Source organism: Lolium rigidum, chromosome 5 (genome assembly GCF_022539505.1).
Source record: "Lolium rigidum isolate FL_2022 chromosome 5, APGP_CSIRO_Lrig_0.1, whole genome shotgun sequence".
Classification (NCBI taxonomy): Eukaryota; Viridiplantae; Streptophyta; class Magnoliopsida; order Poales; family Poaceae; genus Lolium; species Lolium rigidum.
Genome location: NC_061512.1, coordinates 266,842,051 through 266,868,439, shown reverse-complemented (window position 1 = coordinate 266,868,439; position 26,389 = coordinate 266,842,051). Strand labels below are relative to the sequence as shown.

General features: G+C 43.2%; 2 protein-coding genes across 2 annotated transcripts; both read left to right on the top strand.

The window, feature by feature from the left end:
- Positions 1 to 375: 375 nt before the first annotated feature.
- Positions 376 to 5,686, top strand: LOC124652600 (protein pleiotropic regulatory locus 1-like). The gene is made up of 16 exons (XM_047191634.1): positions 376 to 673; positions 768 to 892; positions 1,649 to 1,730; positions 1,827 to 1,886; positions 2,049 to 2,130; positions 2,442 to 2,534; positions 2,994 to 3,057; positions 3,179 to 3,264; positions 3,344 to 3,445; positions 3,525 to 3,608; positions 3,942 to 4,002; positions 4,094 to 4,160; positions 4,239 to 4,316; positions 4,704 to 4,768; positions 5,025 to 5,102; positions 5,243 to 5,686. The coding sequence occupies exons 1-16, from the start codon at positions 528 to 530 to the stop codon at positions 5,413 to 5,415; spliced, it is 1,446 nt and encodes a 481-aa protein (XP_047047590.1). The 5' UTR covers positions 376 to 527; the 3' UTR covers positions 5,416 to 5,686.
- A 644-nt stretch (positions 5,687 to 6,330) lies between these two features.
- On the top strand, positions 6,331 to 23,035 carry LOC124657634. Its single transcript, XM_047196153.1, has 22 exons — positions 6,331 to 6,781; positions 7,107 to 7,405; positions 7,497 to 7,638; positions 7,829 to 7,932; positions 8,186 to 8,394; positions 8,575 to 8,670; positions 8,920 to 9,138; positions 9,347 to 9,387; positions 9,870 to 9,938; positions 10,217 to 10,317; positions 10,406 to 10,490; positions 10,596 to 10,694; positions 11,293 to 11,361; positions 11,440 to 11,571; positions 11,739 to 11,833; positions 11,931 to 12,029; positions 16,974 to 17,349; positions 18,902 to 19,003; positions 19,131 to 19,388; positions 19,569 to 19,694; positions 19,813 to 20,373; positions 20,607 to 23,035. The coding sequence occupies exons 1-22, from the start codon at positions 6,338 to 6,340 to the stop codon at positions 22,272 to 22,274; spliced, it is 5,394 nt and encodes a 1,797-aa protein (XP_047052109.1). The 5' UTR covers positions 6,331 to 6,337; the 3' UTR covers positions 22,275 to 23,035.
- The last annotated feature ends 3,354 nt before the right edge of the window (positions 23,036 to 26,389 follow it).

Genomic DNA, 26,389 nt, shown 5'->3' with positions numbered 1-26,389 from the left:
GTTCACACTTCAAATGTTGATTTTGCGGCGAAGTCTTTTCAAGTTCCTCCCAAACTCCACAGAAATACGTGGCGTTTTTTCAAAGGGAAAATTTGCTACGGGACACCGTTATTTTCTGGCGTTTGCCAAAACACACCGCTCGATTGTGTCTTTGCCAGGTACCATTACAATTTTGTGGCACATTTGCCAGAACACACCACCTGGCCGAAAACGGAAAGTTTTGCATTTTGTCTTCAAAACCAGTCATCCCAGGTAAAAGTGCAAAACTTTCCGTTTTCGGCTAGGTGGTGTGTTCCAGCAAATCGCTACTGAAATCAGTAATTGAGATATAGCAGACACACCCAAAGCAGTGTGTTCTTTTTCAAATTCCTCCCAAATCGTTTTCCGCCGACGTCCAGTTGCGACGGCGGAAGCTAGGGTTAGCTCAGCGCCGCCCACCGGCCGCCGCCCCAGCCCTCAGATCTCCCGCCGCACAAGCCCAATCCTTTCCGAACCCACCGGCGAAGGCGGCCCGGACACCGGCGGCAATGGCGACGTCGTCGACGGCCTCGGCGGGCGGCGAGCCCCCGGTGGAGCCGCAGTCGCTCAAGAAGCTGAGCCTCAAGTCGCTCAAGCGCTCGCTCGACCTCTTCGCGCCGGCCCGCTCCCTCCTCTTCGCCCCCGACGCCGAGAGGTGACCCAGCTCCCACCCTCCCTTAACAACCCCCAAAAGCCCTAACGCCCTGGCACTACTACTAACCGCTCCTCCTCCTCGATTCCGTCGGCAGCAAGCGGATCCGCGTCGGCTGCAAGGTGAGCGCGGAGTACGGCGCGGTCAAGAACCTGCCGGCCGACCAGGGGCGGGCGCAGGGGAAGGGTGCTGCTGCTCCCTCCACCGCTCTGGCGCTTACAGGTAAATAAATAAGTGCTGCCGCCCTTCTCAGATGAATGAATGAAAGCGCCCACTTGCTTACCAAAATGAACACTGACAATCGACTAGCTAGAGGGGGATTTCACCCAATGCAACTGGGATTTAAGAACTGGCTGCCACAGCTGATTAACGGTACCAAATTTAAGTGTAGATTGTTTACGTAATGCTGAAAATCAGGGCAGCTGTGAGAAAGACGGAGATGTTTTAGATTCTGTATGTTTCCTCCGTTTCTGGGTGAATCTTTTGATGTGGGTGACACAGATATACATATTTTTGCCATGTCTGATACGAGTAGATCCCAGCATAAATATGTATGCCTATCTTCTTTTCTTACATCAGACCTTTCTTTTCTGCAATTACATATTAGTTACGTTGGAGGAAATCAAACCGAGGAAAGAAAGTTAGGATAGTCCAGCTGAAAACTATGTTTGTTCCATTGGAAGTGATGGGGGAAGCCAAACCTGGATGTTCAAATGTATGCTAGTTAGTCATTCTGTTTCCACGTTAATCTGGTGGAACTGATTGACGTACTTCAGTGCTTGTTAAAATATTAAATGATATTCATATAGCTGAAACAATTGTTTCAAGCTGTCCTTGAGCTTCTGTACTATGATTTTCCATCTTCGTAAAAGATATATTTTCTTCTATACCGGGTAGTTGCTACACTGGATATTGTGAACTTCTGCATAATATTACTGTGTGTATTTCTTTTATTCTAGCTCACACTTATCTAATCAGGTACGCAAGACACAACAGATGCTCGTAGGGAAGGCACCAGTAATGCCATTATCCCTGCACCACTTATGCTTCCTAAAGCACCGTAAGTGCATTCATACCCTCTTGTATGTTGTTAACATGTTAATTATGGTTCTTTTTTTATTGCTACTAAAGTGTCAAATTTTTGATTTCTCATCAGTGAATCTTCAGTACCTGGCAAAAATACAACAGTACTATCGATTCCTGGGTCATCTGACAGGTTTGTACACTTGCATTTCCCTTGTATCGCTGTCTGGTCATTGTACAGCATGACATCAATATTGTTTCTGATATTTCTATTAGTTGTATTGACTGTGGGATAATTGTTGTACGCAGTTCCTGCTGTTACTTTGAGTTGCTCATGTCTTGATATCTCTTTCAGATTCTCGACATCTGCGCTGATGGAAAGGTTACCAAGTAGATGGCCCAAACCTGTATGGCATGCTCCATGGAAGAACTATCGGGTAAATTTATGGCATTCAAGTGTCGGGTTTCTTATTGTTTGTTATGCCTAATAGGTTTGGTACCTCAGAGTTTCCTGGAATTTTGATGCCATTTACTGGAAAAAAGGGATTTATTCTGAGCATGGATCATGTGGTTCTAATAACTTAACTCTGAATTTCTATATCGGTGTGAAGTGTTAAACCCTCCCATGTTCTTCTGCATGTGTCATTGGAATTAGTCTGTTCTATGAGAGCACTCTTGGTTCTCTCTAGCAGTAAAATACATCATTTATTTTCCTGAATTTTCTTATGATATTTCTAAACGTATGCAGGTCATCAGTGGTCACTTGGGATGGGTGCGATCTATAGCATTTGATCCGGGGAATGAATGGTTCTGTACTGGTTCTGCTGATAGGACAATAAAGGTGAGCCCCACAGCCTGGATTCCTGCTTTGGAAATTTAGGTTAGTTGATATCACAACCTGTATTCGCACTGTTAGGTGCTCAGATGTTTGATTTACAGGTGTCTGCAATATTTAATGTTTTGTACTTCTTTTTGCATGACTCAATTTTTTTCAGTTTTGGTGATCTTGGTGAACCTAATAGGATAGTTATAGTTATATAGCTTTCTGTGGACGCAGTTCTATGAGAGCCAGAAAGTAGGTGCATGTATAGTATCTGAGCTGTCTATGCTTCTGGTGCCATATGGTTTTATTCTGATATCAATCTTTTATTTGCGTTATTTTGCCTTGTGCAAGGATAACCACTATTAGTGCCACTAGGCTCTGTGCAATTGTACATTAAGCAATCCAACTGCCCGTACATGTCATGCTACTTTCTCGTGTAGTTCACTTACTGATCCTCTGACTACTGTCTTGCTGCAGATATGGGACCTTGCATCAGGAACGTTGAAGCTTACACTGACTGGTCATATCGAACAAGTTCGTGGTAAGTTTCTCTTGGCTTTGGGTAGCAGGACCTTATCAGGCACTTGGCACCCTTTTCAATATGCTTTTTTTACCCAATCTGAAAGTTTACTAGCTGATGAACCTAATGTGTACTGATGTAGGACTTGCTGTCAGTCAGAGGCATACGTATTTATTTTCTGCTGGCGACGACAAACAAGTCAAATGTTGGGATCTCGAACAAAACAAGGTTTGCATTATTTTTTTAGTCCAGCTTATATTCTGGCATATTGACACTTTCGTGACGCCTGATCTGTATTCTGTTAAAGGTTATTCGGTCTTATCATGGGCATCTCAGTGGGGTTTACTGCCTAGCACTCCATCCAACAATTGATGTCTTGTTGACAGGTGGTCGAGATTCTGTTTGTAGGGTATGTGCACTTCTAACTGTTGCTTATTATGCAAAATCTGGCAGCACACTATGCACTAAGATATTCTCCTTTCATACAGGTGTGGGACATCCGAACAAAAGCACATGTTTCTGCTTTAACTGGTCACGATAACACAGTTTGTTCAGTGTTTGCTCGACCAACGGTAAGCTATTTTTACCAGTAACAACTCACTGTAATATTGAGTTTTTGCCACTCTCTGGCTTCTGTTCATCTAATGGTATGTCAAAGTTCAATTGGACTCTTTAATTCTTAGTCATGCTGTAAGTTAGTAAATCTGATGTGTTACATCTTTGAGTTTTCTCCTGAAAGTTCAATAAAAAAATGTTAAAGAAATATCTTGATGCATGCATAGAGCTCTGATTTGTTCACTATGATATTCTCTAGACCGGGCTTGTAACATCTGCTTGGGGTAGTATTTCCTTGTCTATTGCAGTACTTGTTGATACTTATCCACTTTTTCCTTTCCCTTTCTCAGGATCCACAAGTTGTCACTGGATCACATGATACAACCATCAAGTTTTGGGATCTTGTAGCTGGTAATTCAACTATCAAAATCGAAGATGTTCGCCAAATGATTTCCTTGCTGCATATGTTTCTGTTCCCATTACAGTTTGTTTGTTTCTACAGGGAAGACTATGTGTACTCTTACACACCATAAGAAGTCTGTTCGGGCTTTGGCAATGCATCCAAAAGAGTGAGTTTTTTTTCCCGCGAGGTGATTTTTCATATTATCTACATTGTTGGGATCTTTACAATAACCTCTTCTATGTAGGAAATCTTTTGCATCGGCATCAGCAGACAACATAAAGAAGTTTAGCCTTCCCAGAGGCGAATTTCTGCACAATATGCTGTGAGTTCATCTATCTTTTTTCATATATTCTTTCTACCTTGTGTGTAAGTGGCATGGTTATGATTTAGTTAACCATAATTTTGAAACATTTAAATACTGAAATGCTAGTCAAGTTCCATTATCCATAGTTAAGATATGTTTAGTTATTCTTTGCAATCCACATAGTGTCCTTTTTTGGTGAATGAGAGCATGCCATGTATGCTGATCAGGATGTCTTTTTTGTTGTCATGTGTACTGTGACTTTGATATTTTCCGCGACTGTATTGAGTATATTTGCACGTTTGAACTGTTTCAACATCTGAGTATGAATGTATACGATTTTTCTTGCTCGGTCCAACCTAGAGATGGTGGAGAATGTACTAACGTCTGATCTGCTATCACAACCAGGTCTCAGCAAAAGACAATTCTAAACGCCATGGCTGTTAACGAGGATGGTGTCCTGGCAACAGCAGGTAAATGCTGTGATAACTTACCATGTTCTTGCTAGTTTCAACTTCTGCAGGGGCTCCCCTCACCATGCTTCCTTAAACGTACATGTTTTGTTTGGTGAACTGCAGAGGTCACAACTGTGTTCTCTGTTCCCTATCTAATGACTGAATCCTAACGGCTTCTAAGAGCACATATAGAAGAACCATTTCACAATCAATGTTTTTAGAGTTGAGACCATCTATTTATAATGGAATATTTTCGATTTTTTTGTTGTTGCAGGGGACAATGGAAGCATGTGGTTCTGGGACTGGAAGAGTGGCCATAATTTCCAGCAAGAGCAGACTATTGTCCAGCCTGGTACGTGTTACTTCTCTGCACTCCGCGTTGGTTGGTAATGGGCTAATTAGCAGATAAGTGGCATTTAGACAAACGGATATGTTTGTTAAAGCAGTAGAATCATTGATTATCCTCCTCATCCCTTTTATCTCCAATTTCAGGATCATTGGAGAGCGAAGCTTGTATATATGCCCTGTCCTACGACAACAGTGGATCGAGGCTCGTGACCTGCGAGGCGGACAAGACCATCAAGATGTGGAAGGAAGATCTGACGGCGACGCCAGAGACTCACCCTGTCAACTTCAAGCCGCCAAAAGACATCCGGAGATATTGATGATGGCCACAAACGTAGATTACAAGACTGTAATTGAATTCAATTGCCTAGATTCTACTACCTCTTGGCCCGAGTCATAACCAACGTCCATGTCAGCAACCATGATACAAAGATAGTGTTGTAGTATTTGTTGCTGAGTTGTGATTCTGTGAAGCATGCTTTCTACTAGCTTTCAAATCAAATTTTGTTGTATCACATTGGTGAATGAGTTTTTTTGTGATGTATCCAAATAAAAATAAAAGATCAAATAGAGAATTTGTCACGTTGGCTTTTATCACATTTGGAAATCCGCTCCATCTGAGTTACAATAACTCCCAAGGAATCAGAGGTTAGATATAAATTAGTTCCGTGGCTTGTATCACGTTGGGATTTTTTGTGATCGTGTTGCTCTATAGTATGTACTAGTATAAGAAGAATTTTTACTGTATAAGAGTTGCAATCCTAACAAATGCCCTTGAAAATGCTTTGGCCCAAGTATGCCTGGATCTTTCACAAGAGAAGTTCAGTGAAGTGCAAAAGAATTGCGTAAGGAGTGTGTGCAGGCAAAATGATGTCATAGGGAAAATGCAAATACTCCACTAGGTTATTTTCAACTTGCCCAATTCTGCCTCTTGGTAAAGTTTGCAACAAGTTTGTTTGATCGCGCCACATGAAAGAAAAAAAATACATATTGAGAAGCTTTGAAGACATTTTTTTTTCTAATTCTAAAATTTCTAGTACTGGAATCATTTGACTCCTGAGATTTTACTGGAAACAGAAAGATTCTGTGGAACGGAAAAGCAGCAAGCACTAGACGCACGTTGCTCACAGTCAGTTCCCTTTCTCTTCTATCCTCACCGACGGCGAAGACCCACCGATCCGTCGATTCCCACCAGAATTTACCCACCCACTCCCGCGTAGGGCTCGCTCCGCCGCCGCCGCCATGGACCTCCCGGCCGCCACGGGCGGAGGCCGGCGCACGAGCTACTCGCTCCTCTCGCAGTTCCCCGACGACCCGGCGGCGCCGGCCGTCCTGCAGCGCCAGTCCAGCGGCGGCAGCAGCTACGGGCCCGGGAGCTCCGTCTCCGGCTCCAGCGACTACCCCTTCAACCACCACCTCCCCCCCGCCTCGGCCGCCCCCGCCGCCGCCTCCGGGGGCACGCCCAAGAGCTGGGCGCAGCAGGCGGAGGAGACGTACCAGCTGCAGCTCGCCCTCGCGCTCCGCCTCTGCGCCGACGCCGCCTGCGCCGCCGACCCGGGATTCCTCGACCCCGGGGACGGCAAGATGATGGGCGGGCCCGGGCCCGGGGGGAGTGGGAGCAGCGGCAGGGCGTTCCCGCTCGCGCCGCCCACGCCCACCGCCGAGGCGCTCTCGCACCGCTTCTGGGTGGGTCTCCTCACACACACCTTCTCCTTCCCCTTCATGCTCAGTATCATCGATTCAGTGCCTCGAGGCAAGCATGAAGCATGACGACACAACAATAGTATGCTAGCAAAGAACATCTTTTTAACACAACTGCTGGATTCAATTGCTTGACCTCGCGTACCATACTTCAACAGCTAGTACCAACCATTTCCTGCAGCGAGTTCTACTTGGGCACCTGCTGTGTTTCCAAGGGTTCTCATTAACCTTGATCATAGTGATTTTGCTCTGCCATTACAGCCTGCGCGCAGATATGAGGATATGCTTATTCTGCTCTGTATCTTGCTAGGTAAATGGCTCGTTATCATACAGCAACACGATACCAGACGGGTTCTACCTCATCCAAGGGATGGACCCCTTCGTGTGGTCGATGTGCACCGACGTGCACGAGGAGAACCGCATACCCTCTGTGGAGTCGCTCAGGTCCGTCCGCCCCGGCGACTCCTCCATCCAGGTGGTCCTCGTCGACAGGAGGGCCGACTTCGATCTGGGGATGCTGGAGAATTATGCGGCCAGCTTCCTGTCCAGCTCTGCCGACATCAAGGATGTGATCAACCAGCTGGCCAAACTCGTGTCTTCCAGAATGGGGTGAGTGGCCGCGCCAGCAGCGCCTTTTTAATTTCAACTTGAATTTCTGTGGTTTGGTGGATTTTATTTTATATGTTTTTTTATCACCAAGGGGTACAGCTTCCAATGAAGAAAACCTGCTTCCACGCTGGAAGGAGAGCAGCGAGGCGATCACGTCGAGTTCAGGATCTATTGTGCTTCATCTGGGGAAGTTGCCGATTGGTCTCTGCAAGCAGCGCTCTTTGCTTTTCAAAGTATGATTGCTGTTTTAAGACCTTTCCTGCTTCTTCGTCTTGTAGAACTCTTACACCCAGCAAAACAACTGCAACAAAATGTCATTTCTTCATCAGAATTCGCGGATAGCTTTGTTACGAATGCGTGTGTGCCATCTTTTAACTGTGCTTTTCTTGAGTCACTGCTTATTGAAGCTTATACATATTGCAGATGTTAGCAGATAAAGTCAACGTACCATGCAGATTAGTCAAGGGTTGTAAATACTGCAAAGCTGAGGACGCCTCCTCCTGTGTTGTACGTTTTGGGCTTGAAAGGTATATCAAATATACGTGCCTTATGAAGATACATGCACTAGCATTGTCTTAAAATCGGATCTGCATTTCAGATATCAATAATAATCTACTAGTAACTTGTCTACTTGGATAACCAAATTCTGGCTTGTTCACATAAAATATGGACTAGGATACTCCATCCTTGTTTGAATGGAGTATCTCTCTTGTCTTCTTGTTATTTTGATATGCTTGATTGATGGCTATATGTTGACTTCCGTTATTTTCCTTTTGATAGGGAATACTTGGTTGACTTAATCGGGGAGCCTGGCCAACTATCTGATCCTGATTCCTTTGTCAATGGCCCCTACTCGCTATCAGTGCCATCACCTCTCCGTCCTCCAAAATTTAGGTCATTAGAGATCACTTCAAATTTCAGCTCAGTTGCCAAGCAATACTTCTCAGATTGTCACTCGCTCAATCTATTGTTCAGCGATGCTTCCACAGGTTATATATACCAGACTTATCGTAATTTCATTTCCTCATGCGTCAGCACGGCTTCATTATATTTATCATATCTGATTGTGCATCAAATAAGTAGTTGGTATATGCCAAACTTGGGTCTTCCATCTTTGATGGTTTTGTTGGTCAGGGGTGTGACAAAGACCACAACTTTCATTTTTTCAGGTGCTTCTAGTGGTGCTGCAGTTGCTGTGGACCAAATGTATTCGAAGAAACATGATGCAGGGGATGGGATTGCGAGCGGCTGGGTGCCGGTGAAAGGTATTAGCTCATGCCAGTCTCCTGGGCTTGTTTAATCTTGAAACATAATATTTCCTTTTGTTTTAATTTGGCTACTAAATAAGGGTTCCTTTGTGTACCATGTTGCATGTAATACAATTGTGCACCAAATAATATACCCCAGTGGATCTTAGCTTTGTGGCAGTCTGTGCTGGAGAATCCAAAATATTAATAGTACCATGCACATTATATTTGCATACTATATTGAGCCGGTATATTCTGATTATGTAGGGCAACCAACTATAAACTCGGACATTATTCTGCCAGAAGCTCCTCGGGAGATTTTGCCACTTATGACTTCCTCCAATTTAACAGCTGATAAAAAGAAAGAATTTCAGCTACTCGAGGGGAATCAGTATCTACGGAGTACAGTAAGTGATCTGTCACTTGCTGTGGATGATCTGATAATTCCATGGAGTGAGCTGGTTTTAAAGGAGAAGATTGGAGCAGGTACACTTCCGCAATGAAACTCCTAAGTTTGTCCTTTGATATTCATTTTCCAAAAGGAAGAAAAGGAATATCTAGTTCTTAAATTTGCTACTAGACCCATGTCATCACTGATGAGTGGCTGAAAATTTGCAAGTTATATCTTCATATAAACCCTATTGAAAGAACGGTTTCGTGAACTTACATTTTTCTAAACTTACTTTCTTTCCAGGTTCTTTTGGAACAGTTCATCGTGCTGACTGGCATGGATCGGTATGCCTTTTATATCTGTGGATATTCAAATATTGATAACCTATTACTGCTAAAAGGGGAAAAAGTTTCTCCTTTGGATTCTTTATCCTGGGAGACTTTTCTCTGCAAATTCCCACTGAACAGTGCACAACTGCACCCTTCATTTGAGCTCTTCTGTCTTAGTTTGTTGTAACTACAAGTGAACTCTTTCTGTTGAATGCTTTTGAACCATAGTTTTAAAAACTGGACCGGTGACCGAACCGGTGAGGCTGTCGGTTTAGGTTTTTGCCGGTTGGACCGCTGGTTCACCGGTTCACTGTCTGGTTTTTTAAGATATAGAGTAGTATATTTTTACTTATAAATGATGTAATAAATAAATAAATAGGTATGCAAATATATTGTAGACTTACAATTTGACATAAAGAAGTAAGCAGGTGAGCATACACTTGCGAACTTTGCCATGTTTTGAACCCAGCACTGCAGTGAACTCTGTATTATTGCAGGATGTTGCTGTGAAGATACTGATGGAGCAGGATTATCATCTAGATCGCTTCAGAGAATTTATGAGAGAGGTTTGTTGAACAATTTGTGGCATGGATTGCTGTTGTAAATGTTGTTGTTTTTTTTGCGTGTTGGTCAGTGTGATGATTCTTGAATGAGTGGCAATCACTTATCAGTGATCATGTTCTGTATCTGGACATAGTTGTCATTCGTTAGTGATTATGTACTATAATCCGGATGTTGTTGCCACTACCAGTGATCATGTTCTATATCCAGTCGGTGTTTATGCCTTCATAAAAGCATTTCTGTCCATGTTAAGCACCTTATGAATGCTTTTTCTATGTGGCAGGTCGCAATAATGAAAAGTCTGAGGCATCCAAATATTGTTCTCTTCATGGGTGCTGTTACTGAACCCCCAAACCTATCAATAGTTACGGAATACTTGTCAAGGTATTAATATGCATTTCATATTAATTGGTACCATGGTACTTCTCCCACTTGACTGATTCCAACATGTGATGCACTCGTTTAATTGCAGAGGTAGCTTGTATAAACTTTTGCATAGGACTGGTGCAAGGGAGGTTCTGGATGAGAGGCGCCGTTTGAACATGGCGTTCGATGTGGTATTCCCTTCTCTCACATTACCTGTTTCTCAAGATTGTTTTCATTCCTTGGCTATACAGTTAAAGCAGCCATACTACTATCTAAATTCTCTGCCTGGTTAACAGGCGAAGGGAATGAACTATCTGCATAGACGTAGCCCCCCTATCGTTCACCGTGATTTGAAGTCTCCAAATCTTCTAGTCGACAAGAAGTATACTGTGAAGGTATGGTCTATACACTACGTATATCTAACACCTTGTTATACTTACATTATAGACTGTATGTTCTGGTGTATTTTTTATGGTAGATGGTTAGAAGGCATACACATTGTGCCTGAATATTGCTGTCCATGAGAATCCATGTCACTGTGCATGGAGTTGTCAACTACTATGTCCTCCTTTGGTCTATATCTTTATCTTGATTTTGTGTTGACATGTCCTCACTGGTTGTCAAACTTACAATAATCTATAGGTAACACTTTCTTGCTGTAGGCTATGTGATAACAAGATCAGGAAGGCCAATCATCATTAGTCATTCTTGTCAGTAAACATATTTAAGGAACACCCTTGCAAAAAGCTGCTTATTTCCCTGAGCAAATGCTAACATAGCTGTAGGCTTGACATAGTATGTGGATATTCAGTCATTGCATTGTTATTCCTTTCAGAGTCTGCATCTGAAATGATATTGTCCATGTGATGGTTTTACCTATTGTGTTATAGTCTCATATAGATTTACTAGCTATTCGTACTTGTTTGTCTACTCACAATATGCCAAATCAAGAACATGCACGTCCTCTTAGTTTTAACTATTTACTATTTGTAGGTATGTGACTTTGGCCTTTCACGACTGAAAGCCAACACCTATCTGTCCTCGAAGTCTTTGGCCGGAACTGTAAGCGCCCTTTTCCAATTTTTAATCGTCATCTTTCCCATTCATGCCTTTGGCTTATCTTCTTGTTTTCAACATTAGCCTGAATGGATGGCGCCTGAAGTGCTTCGAGATGAGCCGTCCAATGAGAAGTCTGATGTCTACAGTTTCGCTGTGATCCTATGGGAACTTATGACATTACAACAACCATGGTGCAACCTGAATCCTGCCCAGGTATATATATCTAGCTTGGCACCAGCATTGTTGACTCGAGGCCACTCTTCCTGAAATTATTTGATTTCTCCAGAACATATTTTGCTTATTCACAGATGAACACCTGAAGTGATATGCAGGTAAACGCTGTATTTAACTTGTATACACTGCACTATGCTTTTCCGCAGGTAGTTGCTGCTGTAGGCTTTAAAGGAAGAAGACTTGAAATTCCAATAGATTTGAATCCTCAAGTAGCTGCGTTGATCGAATCCTGCTGGGCTAAGTATGTCTTCCGTTCACATTGGCCTTCATATTTTCCTTTGTTAAGCTGATTCCTTTGATGTTTAAGGCTAACTAGAATGTTGCTATGCCTGTTACAGTGAGCCATGGAAGAGACCCTCATTTGCTAATATCATGGAAACTTTGAGACCTTTGATTAATAAGGTTGCGGTGCCGCAGTTGCTCCGTTCAGACTCATAGCAGTTTCGTGCTGTTAAGGAAACAATCATTTCCTTAAAGCTGTTGTGATAATATCCGCATGGTTTTTTTCGGTGTTTAACCTGTTAATGAAGGATAATTCATCGACGTTATTACTCAGTGCTAAGAGTAAGGAGTTGTTGATTTGCAATTTTAAGTAAAGTGTAACCTGGCAACTCCCTTCCATGGCCTAAGGTATGCTGCAAACTTTTTAACTTCCTGCTTCTGTTCAGTATTATAAAAAATTGTGAGCTTGCATGTTTCAAGAGAAGGTTTTGATCTCAGTTAAATGCTGAATGTTGAATGTTTGATAACATGATACCAATCATGAACCTCTAACTTTGACTGCCAATTCTTTCCTGTCGTGGTGTGCGAATTTGCAGATAATTCAACCTGTGTTAGTCTTAGCTGGGCACTGTTGTTGCTAATATTTCTGATAGCTGTGTGTCTCGCACTTCTGTTCTATTATACTGATATAAATTTGCAACATTCTGATCTGAACTTGTATACAGAACCGGTAGGGGGTAACCTGTCACTTTATATGATGCTGTTTGAAACATAACTTATTCATGGTCACTGTCGATTCATTATGACCCTGTTAGGTAGTTTCTAAAACCTGAGCTTCCTACGTCACAGTTCACTGAAGAAACATGTGCTTGAATACTTGCCCACCTCTATTTATGACAGTACACTTTTAACCTTGAAAGATGTGCTGATGGGCAACTCACAGATCGGTTGATTTTTGTGTGTGTGAATCAGTGAATAAGTATCCGACCAAAGAGGCTATCTAACTCATCCACAAGATGTGGTGTGCGGCTTTGCCGCGTCATTTACTGATGCATGCTATCTGCTGTCTGCAGATATCACGAAGAGAATTATCCTCCACCGTTGTCGATCACAAACCAAGTTTGGAACACCAGAAAGCTTCTGGTTATGATGTGTAAATTTTGGTTTCTACTGGATACCTCTGTATATTATGTATGTAAAACTAGATTAGCCCTGAAAATCAGGCCTTTGTTGGATGTCTGACTGTGACCTGAGCCAAGCCTGGAGCAAGTAGTGATATGTACATATTGTTTTATGCACCCTAGACCTTTGAAGTTGTAACACGTGTATGCATCTTGTATTATGAGATGGTTGTTATAACAGGTCTACCAGTGAGCCAACTGAACAGGCTAATCTAGTTTTACTATAATTGTTACTGAACAGGCTAAAAGTTAATTGGATCAAATCTGTTGGCATGTGTTCTTGATTCATATCATTTTGGCCCAGAATTTTTTTCCCTGGTAAAGGGCGTTTTATTACTTAAAAGGTTTAAGCATTACACCCGGTCTCTACATAACTTTGATGTACTCCCTCCGTTTTTATTTAATCGACTTTGATTAGGTTTTTATTTAATTGACTTCGATTAGAACCACATCTAGTTCATTTGCTTTACATCCACGCTTCAATTAAATCCGTACAGAGGTGGTACACATTAGCAACAAATCCAAGTTCATTTTCTTTGCATCCATGTGTTGATTAAATCCGTACAGAGGTAGTACACAACAGCAACAAATCCAGCAAATAAAAAAGGAAAAGAAGGCGAAGTAATGTAATCATCTCCATTGACCTGAGCTTTTGCTTTGGTGGGCATGGGTGTAGGCCTACCCGTTTTAACATTAAAAGAATGTTATTTTAAAGTTTTAGACAAAATTAAAATAATTCATGCATACATATTAGTATATTACTACCTCCTTGCCATAATGTAGTGCATATAAATTATTTAAAAAGTCAAATGATGTCAACCTTGACCAAGTTTTTTGATAAAAATATCTACATCTACCATACCAAATGTATACCATATGAACATATACATCGTGAGGAATCTAATGGTATTTATTTCTAGATGTTGATATTTATTTCTACATACTTAGTCAAACTTTACATCATTTGACTTTCAATTTTTTTTATACGCACTACATTTTGGCAAGGAGGGAGTACCTTGATACTTATCGGTGTATTTTTTTAAGGTCAAATACGAGCATATGTTGCCTACAAGAAAAAGAGAAAATAATTTGTATTTCTTTGAACCGTAGAAACCAATCATGATATGTCATTTTTGTGCAGGCCAAATATATTTTTTTTCATTGAAAATTTACACGGGTATATCAATATAATATGTATATGCAAACAAAAAATTATTCCATTTTTTAAAACTTTTAAATAGCATTTATTTCATTTTTTGAAAAAAACCCTAGATGTGCCTAGACCCAGGTTCCTTGCACTGATCGCTATCAACTCTGCTTTCTTTCTTTTCCTTTTCTTTCAAATCAGCAATAACCTTGAATGAGTCAATAAATAATTAAATACATCAATTTAACGTTGCTGCCTCCTTACACCAAGGAGCTGACTGATGAGTCAAACCAATACATATACATGCATCTTTAGCAGCTTAAACTTAGGTCAACAGGGTTCATGAAAAAACTTCACGTCACTCACCGTTATCAATTTTACACTTCAATAAATACTAGTGGAACCTAGGTCTAGATGCACCCAAATTTTGAAAATAAAATGAAACGTGTGCGTCTACCCTATCCACTAAATCCATTACGGACTTGATAGACTCTCTGGAGATTCTGAAACCATAAGGTGTCATTGCAAGTGATTTGCTTGTAGGTGTTGACTCTTACCATGGACCGACAATCCAAAAGACAAACCACATTGCCTAAGGCATAACGAATGTTGATGAAATGAAGGGATTGGAAAATGACTTGATGGCATTTGAGGGACATAAGTCTTCGGGGCTAGTAACTTTAGGTGGTCTTCTTCGTTATGACCTTTGATTTTCTTTCTTCTTGTGGTAGATGGGGTATCCATTCTTTAGTTTTACAATTGTCCGTGTGAGCGATTGTCTGGTGACCGTTGACTATCGTAAAAAAATAGCCCAAGAGAAAATATAACTTGCCCAGCGACTCTATGCTCATATTGGTTCTATCTTCGCCAGATCATACATCAAAAAGAAAATCTTTAGTTCAATAGCCGCCTAGTAACTCCCTTAGATCCTCTGCATTGTTGTCTCATTTTTTCTTCTTTGCTCGTGTTAGAGACGAGCTTGGAATAATGGAGAAGTTGGAACCAAATAGGATCACATATGAAAACTGCATCAACTCCAACTTCAAGTTGGGGAAAGTTATAAGCACGAAAACATGCCTCGTAATGTTCCTCACACAACGCCACTCTTCATCAAAACAAGACACTCACATGAAATTAAAATTAAAAGCAAAAGCAAAAGCAAAACTCAAACCCCAAATCCATCCACCTCCACCTTGTCCACTCCCTTTCTCCAACCCCGAGCACAGTCCATTCTCCGTGTTGTTGCAATACCGAACCCTTCTTATGACTTCCTAATTTTTTTCTCGATCCATGCGTCCCAAACCCTATTTCTCATTGCTCCGCTTACCATCCTCGCCGTACGCGCCTCCATAGAGGAAATCTACACCTCCTTCCCATGGCCGATATTAATCGCCAACTCTGTCATAAAACCAACAACTTTGGAGTCATTAGCACCATATAACCCATATCCTGACTCTACCTAACGATGAGGGATCAATCCAAGTACCCACTATCGACTCTATTTCACAAGATTTATGGCACATAAAAAAGAGAAAGTCATGACATCCATTGAGATAACCCCACAAATTTAATGAGCTCCAAATCAAAACGTTGTGCCTAATAACTCCAGATGATCCTTTGTATTGTTTCCTATGATTTTTTTCCTTCTTTTGAATGGATAATTTATTTCGTTCTTCTCGCGGTAGGTGCCCACGGAACGAAGCTAGGAATTGCATGGGGGGATTAAACTTTCTACAACTTAGAGGGGGGCACATAGGTTAATTTTACGATATAATCCACACATTATAAGGGGCATAGGGAAGCCATGGCCCTAGCTCATCACCTTGTAGTTCCATCCCTTGGATGACTATGGGAGGAAAAAATGAAATACATGATGAAAGAGAATGGCTGAGAACATCCATCTTTGAACTCCAATGAAAGAGATAGAAAGAGGGAGGGGGGGGGAGACAGGGGGCTTGACGAAGTTATAAAAACACATGCCTCAAAGAATCAAAATCAAATCCATCCACCCCCACCTGATTCGAGCTCACTTGTCCACTCCGTTCCCCCAACCTCATAGAGATATCTCTTGCCCATAGTTCAACCAATCCCCCCGTACCCCCGTCTCCCGTCCCCACCATGCACACCTCCATAAAGGCCCACCTCCGCCTCCATCCTGGCCCACACATTAGTCGATCCATCATAGAATCAACAACACAACGATCAAAACAACCCATATAAATCAACCTACCGGGTCCACAAAACATTGCGAGATCCAATACCTTTGCAACAACTCTCCACGACGCACCCCGCGTCGCAAAAAAATAGGCCTCGGTGAACAACCCAATAAGTCCAATGAGTTCCAACACACACTTTTTATACCCATTAACGTCCGGCGATCCTCGACATTACCGCCTCAGATTCTGCCTTACTCACCGCCCTTTAATAGAGATCTCCTCTTTCTTTCTCCTTATGGTATGGTAGATGAGCCCTAGGAGGATGGAATGAAATCCATGAAGAAAGTCCATGTGTGAAGGAAGAACTCCCAAGAGAGAAGAGAAGAGAGGGGTGGCAGGCAGGCAGCAAAGTTATAAAAACGGCAGCTTTGCTCTGGTCTGGGGGTGCCCCATCATCTTCCTCACGCATCCCATCCCGCACCGAATCAAAATCCAAACCCAAACCCCCCAAATCCACCCCACCACCACCGAGCTCTCACTCCACGCTCGCCGCCGCCGCCGCCGCCGCCGCCGGGGTCTCCGCTCGTCCGCCCGCAGTCCATTCCGCCTCACCCAACCCATCCCCAGCTCGGCCGCCCAAACCCTAGCTCCCGGCCCATGCGCCCCGAACCCTAGCCGGCCCGCCCAGCCCCGCCCCGCCGCCATGCGCGCCTCCATGGACGCCCCCTCGGCCCGCAGATCCGCCGCGCCGGACCCGGGCGCCGCCCCCAAGAAGCCGCGGCTCCTCGCGCCCCCGCCGTCCAGGGACCCCAGATCCTCCTACGCCGCCGCCGCCAACGGTGCCAGAGCGACCGCGGATGCGGCTGCGGCCGCCGCGGCGGTGGCGGAGCAGCAGGCGCAGGTGGACGAGCTGGTGGCGCAGTACCGGACGGCGCTCGGGGAGCTCACCTTCAACTCCAAGCCCATCATCACCAACCTCACCATCATCGCCGGCGAGAACCTCCACGCCACCAGGGCCATCGCCGCCCTCGTCTGCAACAACATCCTCGAGGTGAACCTTCTTCGCCCCTAAGACCCCCCTTCTCCCCATCTCCATGTAAAGCTTGTGGTTGGTACCCTGTGTGCTAGATAGGATAGGAGGATGGATGTGGTGGATGCTGTTGGATAAGCCACCGCATACATGGATGGTAGCTAGCTAGCTAGTCAGCTTCAACTGTATTTCTTTTTGGGCTGTGCTGTGTGTAAGAATCGGTGCAAGGATAAATTTTGCATCGCCCAGTTTTTCTACGCAGGGTAAAACTACCTCATCTTGATTCTGTTGGCGTGCATTACGAATCGCTTGTAGCATGTAAATGTCGGGCCAATGAGGAAATCTCACCTTAATTCCGTTGGCGTGTGCTACGAATCGCTTGTAGCATGTAAATGTTGCCGGGCCAATGAGTACATCTCATCTTAATTCTCTTGGTGTGCATTACTAATCGCTTGTAGCATGTAAATGTTGCCGGGCCAATGAGGAAATCTCATCTTAATTCTCTTGGTGTGCATTACTAATCGCTTGTAGTATGTAAATGTTGTTGGACCAATTAAGAAACCGTTGTCGGCTCCCTCCCTTCCTCTGTATCTCTGCTCGTGTATGCGTCCCACTCTCTCTCTCTCTCTCTCTCTGTGTGTATGATGCAAATAAGCTTTACGCTTTTCAAGATCCTTTTGAAGGCGACGCGTGGTTGTTTTCTCAAACCAGGAGGCCATTCACTATATGTAAATCAGACCTGTGTGGCAGGGCTAACGAAACACTAATTTATGTCACGGTTTGAAGCACCCTCTCTTTGTAATAGGAGGGCTGCAGCAATGTTCGGTGACACCAAAACAACAAAAGTATACTGTTGCAAAACTGAACAGGGTTTCATATCTATTCGGCAGATAAGTTCGAAGTTTTCCGTGGCACTCCATGTTATACCATGCTAACAATGATCATGTTGTCAAACTGTGCGTACCTCATATGCTTGTCGTTGCACCCGAAATGATTTCAGATTTCTGAGTGCCTTATTTATAGCTGGAGTCTGTCGTGATATGCTTTCACAATTAAAATTTGGTGAATGGAATGGTGTATATATTGGGTAACATTAGGCCTCTTAATGTAGCAGACACTGGGTCTTCTTTTTGCTCCTTTTGGATGGGCTCTTGGCATTTAAGTCGCTTTCAGTTGTGTATGTATTTCTTCTTTGTAACCTTGGAGAAGCTACTGCTAGATCTAGCATTCCAGCTAGAATTTTTTATGTTATATCCTTTGAGATGCTTAAAAGAGACCTTCTATGGAAGTATGGGTAACTCCTTATGGCAATTCCAAAAGAAAATGCATTGTGCTGTGTCTAGAGGGTGTAAGGCATGCTGGTATTGCTTTGTTGTGCAGAATATTTGCCATTGTTTTAGTCTAGTGAAGCAGATTGCCATCAGAAAGGTTTTCACCTGTTGGCTTGCTGTGACCATTCCCTTGCTTCAGTTTTCTTGTTCTGTTGGAAATTTGGGATAGTTGGCACTGTGATTGTATTCCATTATGGTGGAGGGGTTTGTCTATTTCATTTGATGGTTACCTGTGCTTGTAGGTTCCAAGTGATCAGAAGCTACCATCTCTTTATCTGCTTGACAGTATAGTCAAGAATATTGGAAAAGATTATATTAAACATTTTTCTGCAAGATTACCTGAGGTTAGTCTCTTAACCATACTCTTTCTTATTTGTGATGACCATATTCATGACAACCTAATGAACCAGTTTCTTTTTATGATGAGTCTGGCTTTGGCATCCTAATGATCTTAGTTCTGTTTCGGTTTAGGTTTTTTGCAAGGCATATAAACAGGTTGATCCTCCTGTACATTCTAGCATGAGGCACCTTTTTGGAACATGGAAAGGAGTGTTTTCTCCAGCTTCACTTCAAATGATTGAAAAGGAACTTGGTTTTCAATCATCTACTAATGGATCTTCAGGTTCTGCAGCATCAAAGCCTGATTCTCAATCCCAGCGCCCATCCCACAGCATTCATGTTAACCCCAAATATTTGGAAGCAAGACAACAGCTCCAACAACCAAATAAGGTCAGCCACATCTTCTGTCTTCAAGTTCTGTAGATGTATCTATATCTATGTGCTCCTCTGACTGATTGGACAAATCCAAACAGTTACAATTATCTTTTAAATATGCGTCCTGTGTATCGTGTTGTGTGTAATGTTTTTTCTTCTATTCTCCTCATACTGTTTTCCCTTCACTTTGGGCAGGGGCTACTGGGAGCCGGTGCCAAGACGGCAATAATTTCTGATGATGATGATGATGTCGACAGGGTTAACACAATAGCTATTGACAAAGGTGTAGGGAGACGGCTGGATAATCTTAACTCTAGACCCGTAAGTTCTTCTTGCTGTTTGATACTTCCACATCAAAATTAGCATAGAAGTTCCTAAACTCGTATTTGTTTGCATGCTTTTTCCTAATATATTTTGCTATGATCTGCCATACTCACAGCGCGCTCAGAGGGACCCTTTTAGTAATCCTATTCATGAGAAGCCAGATAGAGATATCAGGGGCCTTGGATTTTCCAGCATCTCACAACAGCCTGTTGGAGCTGGTCAAGTTCGTTCAAAGTCCAAAGGCCAAGATGGAATCGGGGGATCATATTATACTGGAGGTGTTAGTTCTTCTGAAGAGCAATTTGACAGACGCAGCAACTTTTATGCAAATAAAGATACTCGGCCTCCAGGATCTGATCGTTTTGTCTCTGCACTTCTACCAACTCCTGTTAGTACTTCTGATAGGACTGGTAGGCTGTCAGCTAACAAAAGCTGGAAGAACTCTGAGGAAGAAGAGTACATGTGGGATGATTTACATACTCAAGGAGCAGATTATGGAGTTGCCAGTTCTGCAAGAAAAGGAGAATTGATGGCTGATGATGGCAATATTTCAAGCTTTCAGAGGGCTAAATGGTCAGAGCTGGGAGACCATTTGGACCCTGACTTCCGCAAACAAGATACCATCCCTAGATTTGGACATGAAACAGGCCAAGATAGAAGAATCGCAGCATATATGGTATGTGGAGCGAAACTATTAAAATATATTTGCATGATAATTAGTCACGAGAATCTAATTAGTTATACATAATCGTGTCATGGATATAGTTAACTGCTGGGATGCATTCAACTTCGTGTTCTGAAACCTTAAGATTTACCATGTACCATGTTGAAATTTCTTAATCTATATTCAAACCTTTGCACTACATTTCTGGAGTTGTGATTATAATCTTATTTTCATCAATTGTTCAGGATCGTGAAGAGTACCTTCACAGCAAGCGTGAGTTGGAACCAAGAATAGATAGGGAAATGTGGCCTGAAGGACAACAGTTTCCAGATTCTCGTGTTTCCTCTCTCTGGTCATCCCAGGAGAAAACTCGCCCAGACATTGCGCGGGATCCCAGGATATCAAGATTTTCCAACCAGTCAGCAAGCATCACTTCATCTGTACCTGTAGGATTATCAGGAGCCTATGCTGGACGGTCAAGCCTGGAAAGTGCAACTAGTGGTCCTACAACTTTTGGGCAACAAAAACATAAACAGTGGTCACCTTCCCCGCCACCTGTCCAGGCACCTTCATCTACTGCATCATTTGCGCGCCAGAGCTCCCCAAGCTCTGTGGAGCATGATATGTATGCTTCCAGATCATCTTTCCTATTGAGCCAAAATCCCCTGGAGGAACATAACCAAAGAACTCATGCCTTGTCTCAAGGTGCTACGCACTCTCAGGGCCGGCCTAATCTTCAAGCAACACCACCACATACTTCCTCGCAGACTCAGAAGCACCCTTCTGTTCTGTCAAAGCCACATCTCAAGCCACCTAACAATCTCTTTCCGCAAGACAGTTCATCATCATCGCTGTTTAGGCCTTCTATCCATCTGCCACCTGAAGAAGTTCCCTTGCCCAGTGACCCAGCACATGTAAACTCGGATCAGGTAAGTGCTAGTAACTTGTTGGCTGGTCTTCTAAAGAGTGGATTCAAACCGAACACAGGTGATCATGCTAGCTCGAGGGCACAACCTCCTCTTCCATTTGTCATGCCATGTCTTCCGGCTGCCTCAGCCAGTGAAAATGCTACTTTGAAGCCTCATGTCCCAAACTCTGTTCGCCCACCTTTGCCACCAGGCCCGCCACCAACGCAGAAAGCTGATAATCCTGCACCGCTCTCAAGTCTTCTCAGTAGTCTGGTTGCAAAGGGGCTAATTTCTTCACCGTCCACTGATTCGTCTGCTGCGTTGCCAGGAAAGCCCAGCAAATCAAGTCCGAGCACATCTGGTGTCAGTGCTTCACCTCCACCTTTGCAGATTGTCCAGCCTTCAGTTGGCAAGGAGAAATCTGCCCCAAAAAAGACTTTGTTGCCCCAACCTGTTGAAATCAAGACGGCTGACCTTATCGGTCTTGAGTTCATGCCAGCACTGCTTCGTGAGTTCCATACGCATGTGGTTGACAGCCTCTTTGATGACCAATGCCATCAATGTAAATCATGTGGTCTAAGATTCAGACTTGAAGAGGATCTCAGTGAACATGCTGCCAGCCACGAATCAGGCTCTTCCGAGCCTAGAAACAGTGGCATCGCACCTGAAAGATGGTACCCTAACAAGAAGCGCTGGATTGATAGATCACCTGAACCGCAGGACATCTTCCTGGACTCTGATACAGAGTTGTGCTCTGCAGAGGAAGGTTGTGAGTTTATGGTTCCTGCAGACGAGAGCCAGATTATCTGTGCACTTTGCGGGGAGCAATTTGAGGACACATATTCCATCGATAAGGGTGAGTGGATGTACAAGGGTGCTGTCTATTATGATTACTCAAAGGTAGAAAGCAACCGCGGTGGCGTTGTGAAGAGTCAAGAGCGTGCACCCATTGTCCATGGAAGATGCATGCCAAGGATTGCAGACGATGGCATGGAGGAGGATTAGTATTATTGGCATACACAGCAGCAGGAACACCAGCAAACAACAACTGAGATCATGACATTGAGGTTCATTTGCACGAGGGCAATGTCACCATTGATTACATATGGAGGCTCATTTGCACGAGGGCAATGTGCAGCAGCGATCAATATATACTGCAGCAGCTAGGTGGATTAGCGCGAAGCATCAGCGAATTTTTTGGTCGACTCGTCCCTCAGATGTCACCATTTCATCGTGTAGAAAAGGTGTTTACAGAAAGAATAAACGCCCAGTCATTAGTCGGGGGCATTTCGATCCCCCTGGTGGGTCAAATTTTTGGTGGGGGTTCTGATTACATGTGTTTGATCTTTCTGTTCATATAGGATGCCATGTATGCTAAGAGTGTATTGTTTGTTTGGTAACCAGGAAGGGTGAAACAGGTGATGCCGACAGAGTTACTGCTGTATCTTGACAACTTTCCTGTAGAGTCTCCATATGTAGTGGTTTTTGTACTTAAAACCAAACTGACAATAGAACAAGTTCATCAGTCCTTTGCTTGCTTTGCTTGACTGTCATTGTTTTTACTGGTGGCACTCGGTTGTGGTAACCATGTGTTGTTCTACTATATTGCATTCGGTTGAATGTATGCAGTATTCTGCGTCTGGGCATGCTATGTTTGTAAGACGTTTTTCTTGTTTGAAAGGCAGATGTGTTGGTACATACTTTTATGCCCTCTTTCATATTTTGTTTGAAGGCAGTTGTGAGCTGAATGTACACAAGATTCTATATGCTTCGACATGTTGTATTCAGTACTTTATATATGTTATATTTTTGAATTTCGCTTGAACACTGTCGTGCTCTGACCTTTGGTGAAATCTAAATAGATGTAAACAAGAAAGTTGGATGATGATGTGGTGTGATCCTTCATTGAGAGGCATGAGACCTTTTCGCTGCTATGGACTTTGTCCCAGCCTTGCTGTTACTTGTGCTAGCTAACTAACTAACAAGACATGGACTTGCTGCCTTCCATGTCTCTTTTGATTTTTCTTTCTCGTTAGTAATACGATATTTTTGCCTCGCTGCACAGACGTGGACTTTCAGTTGGCACTTCACATGTCTCTCTCTGCCTTTTAATAATTTCTCTCTGGTTAGTGCTAATATATGCTATCTTTCCCTTGATAGCTCTGTAATTTTAGCGGGGAGGAAAGTTCCAGCCCAGCGTTGCCTGGGATCTCACAACCCAGCTACCAAACCCTGGTGGTTTCAGTGTCATCTAAGCTGCATGATTAATAACATTACCCTTCTCTCATCTCGCTTGTTGCCATCATGATAGATCACAACTCTGAACAACTTCCGCGACATCCGAAGGCTGCCGTGGACTGTGTGAAATCCACGTAGATTAGGTTGGATTGAGCATTTTTTGAGAGAGAAACCTCGTGGTCTCGCTCCTTCCAGACACACCAGAAGCGTTTCAACTAATAAAGCCGGGGCGTCTCTCTCATATAATCTTCACGATTAATTGATTGCATCTCTCTTATCTCATGTGTTAGCATCATATGTGAAATCACTTGCCAATTGCTACTGCAAAATCCAATTGCTTCTGCTGAAGTGCTGAATCACCCGAATGCCGGCGTGGACCACGGGATATCCACGTAGACTGCGTAAGATCAGTTAGCTATTTTTATCAGGAGAAAACTCCTTGTTTCGCTCCTTCAAGAAGTGATGCCTGTGATTGCTGCTGCTGTTGTATCTGCACTGAGTGGTAGTACGTGCTAGGCGGCTGGAAGCCTGGAACATAGGACACAATTATACCACCAACACCAAGGAACCTTCACCTGCAAGCAGTAGCGCTGTAATTTTTTTTTTGTCATACAAGAGGTGCAATTCTTATACACAGATAGAAACTATGACTTTGGTAGGAGTACATGAAGACTTGACCGCAACACTAATTATTGTCTCACGTTAGATTCTGCCACTGCAAATAAGGAGATAAATCGAGATAAAAAAAAGAGTGCGTGCACATTTGTCTAATCGGTAGGAGAAAAATGTTTTTGTTTTGCTAAATTATTACTACCTGTTGAGTAGGTGGGCGGCGTCGTTCTTCCTGCACGTTACAATTTCAATACTTCTTTCCCCATAAAATCCATTGATCTATTCATAATCTTCAATTGCTAGTACAAAGAATTCTAAAAGTAATAAAAATTACGAACATGTTCTTGTACCACCCAGCGACGAATACAAGCACTTGAGCGAGCCGAAGGAGAGCCACCATCATCGCCCCTCCCTCACCGGAGCCAAGCAAACTTGTCGTAGTAGTGATTGATGTAGATCGAAGACAAACGGGAAGTGGATAATTAGTTACTTTGGCATACAAAATCATTAATTTAGGACCCAACTATCGGACGAACCGAGAAAAGAGGCACACATGCGATACCTGCTAGACGCAAAAACGTGACATCGATGGCAATGCATTGTTTTCGAAAACACCGTAAAAAATCAAAATTGCAGGGGCACATGGACTTTACTTTGGCAACTTGTATTATGAATCACGTCATAATTTTACTGATTAATATAGTTATTTGGGAATAATAATAATATATGACCATACTAAGAAATCGTTGCTCTCAAATTCACGTCCACTTTGGTTAATTTGTTGATGGCTGAAACCAATCCGAAATTGATTGGTTAATTATTACCAAAACTGAACTATATTTTTTATATGAACATGGATTTACCGAAGTATTCAAAATGTAGTTACCCAAAATACTTTTGAAAATACGTGAAGTAAATTTGTCTTCCAAAAACTTTGTGTCTAGCTTCATTAAGATTTTAAATCACACAAGATACAAGATAGAGTGTCATTTGTAATCATGCTTGGACTTCTCTGGTCTGTTCGCACGATCGATCTTGGAATAATGAGAAACAAAGGGGCCATGAATGAATGGTAAAATCCCCATATCTTTTAATGAAACTCACATAAAGTAAGTTTGTTCTATTTTATCTTTTTATTCCTCTGAAATATGTCTTATGCAGAAAAGAAGGAAAAAGAAAAATGTATGTGTACACTTCACATATCACTGAAAAGAAACAATTTATTTTTGTACTCCGTATTTGAACCCATCAACCGACTCAGGTACGTACCTATAGCACTATAGCGTATACACATACCCATGACTGAATCCCATCGAAAACTAGCCCAAATTGAGATGGAGGTCAGCCCGTTTAGGTTTGAACCGACTCATCATAGACCCACCTGATGATAAATTCCATCGCGATGCATCGGCGCCGACGTACACGATCGATGGCCGGTGGCGACAACCCGCCTCTCCGAACTCTCCGACGACCCCTCCGCCGCGTTCTCCACTTCGCCTCACTCAAGGAGGCCGCCTCCACAACCGTGCTGGCTCTCATCTGGCGCCGTAAACCTACGAGAGTAATCGCCGAGATGAATAGATCGGCTCGGGCTGGCAACTGGCTCGTTTGTCTCATGAGCTGGAAAAAGAGGCCCGGTCCGAACTAGTGCAAAGCTCGGTGCAGCCGGAGCGACTCGGGAGCCAAGCATGTGTGTGTCACTGGCAGGTGGATCCACCTTCTCCAGCAGCGGCAAGGAGAGATCTGCTCGGCGGAGATGGTGGGGTGGCGAGGGCGAGCGGTGACCAGCGCTGCCGGAGCAAAGGAAGGTGATGCGGTGACCAGTTTCATTTCACCGAACACCTTGCGTGCATTGGAATAGAGAAATATTTTACATTAAGGACTTGATCATTTGATCTATATAATCCCACCATCTATCTTAGCACAGTTTGATGACGTGGGCTTAGCTCACTGGTCGGGGTCGCAGTGGTGCACCCAACGACCGGTGTTTGATTCCTGTTAGGGACGAATTTCGGAATTGTCACGCCAAGTCCCGCTTCTACTGTATCTAAAAGTGCCTGACACGATTTCATTTTTTTAGCACAGTTTGTGAAGAGTGGCAGCCCATGTATTATTCATATGGAGCCGTATGTCACTAGTAACGCGAGCGGCATGACTTCCGATGAATTGCAATTCATATTTTTTCGGAAGAAAAATATACTTGAAGCTAACATGGAAGTTAGCCAAATTTGAAACAAACAAAAATGAGGTTTTTGAGCAGAAGCATTAAC

What these genes read in the sequence shown, in the direction of transcription:
- LOC124652600 (XM_047191634.1), top strand. Translation starts at nt 528, where the DNA reads ATGGCGACGTCGTCGACGGCCTCGGCGGGCGGCGAGCCCCCGGTGGAG. An exon ending in GTTTTGGGATCTTGTAGCTG is followed by an intron (nt 4,003 to 4,093) that starts GTAATTCAACTA and finishes TTGTTTCTACAG; the next exon opens with GGAAGACTATGTGTACTCTT. An exon ending in TTGGCAATGCATCCAAAAGA is followed by an intron (nt 4,161 to 4,238) that starts GTGAGTTTTTTT and finishes TCTTCTATGTAG; the next exon opens with GAAATCTTTTGCATCGGCAT.
- LOC124657634 (XM_047196153.1), top strand. Translation starts at nt 6,338, where the DNA reads ATGGACCTCCCGGCCGCCACGGGCGGAGGCCGGCGCACGAGCTACTCG. An exon ending in CGGCTGGGTGCCGGTGAAAG is followed by an intron (nt 8,671 to 8,919) that starts GTATTAGCTCAT and finishes CTGATTATGTAG; the next exon opens with GGCAACCAACTATAAACTCG. An exon ending in GAAGAATCGCAGCATATATG is followed by an intron (nt 20,374 to 20,606) that starts GTATGTGGAGCG and finishes TCAATTGTTCAG; the next exon opens with GATCGTGAAGAGTACCTTCA.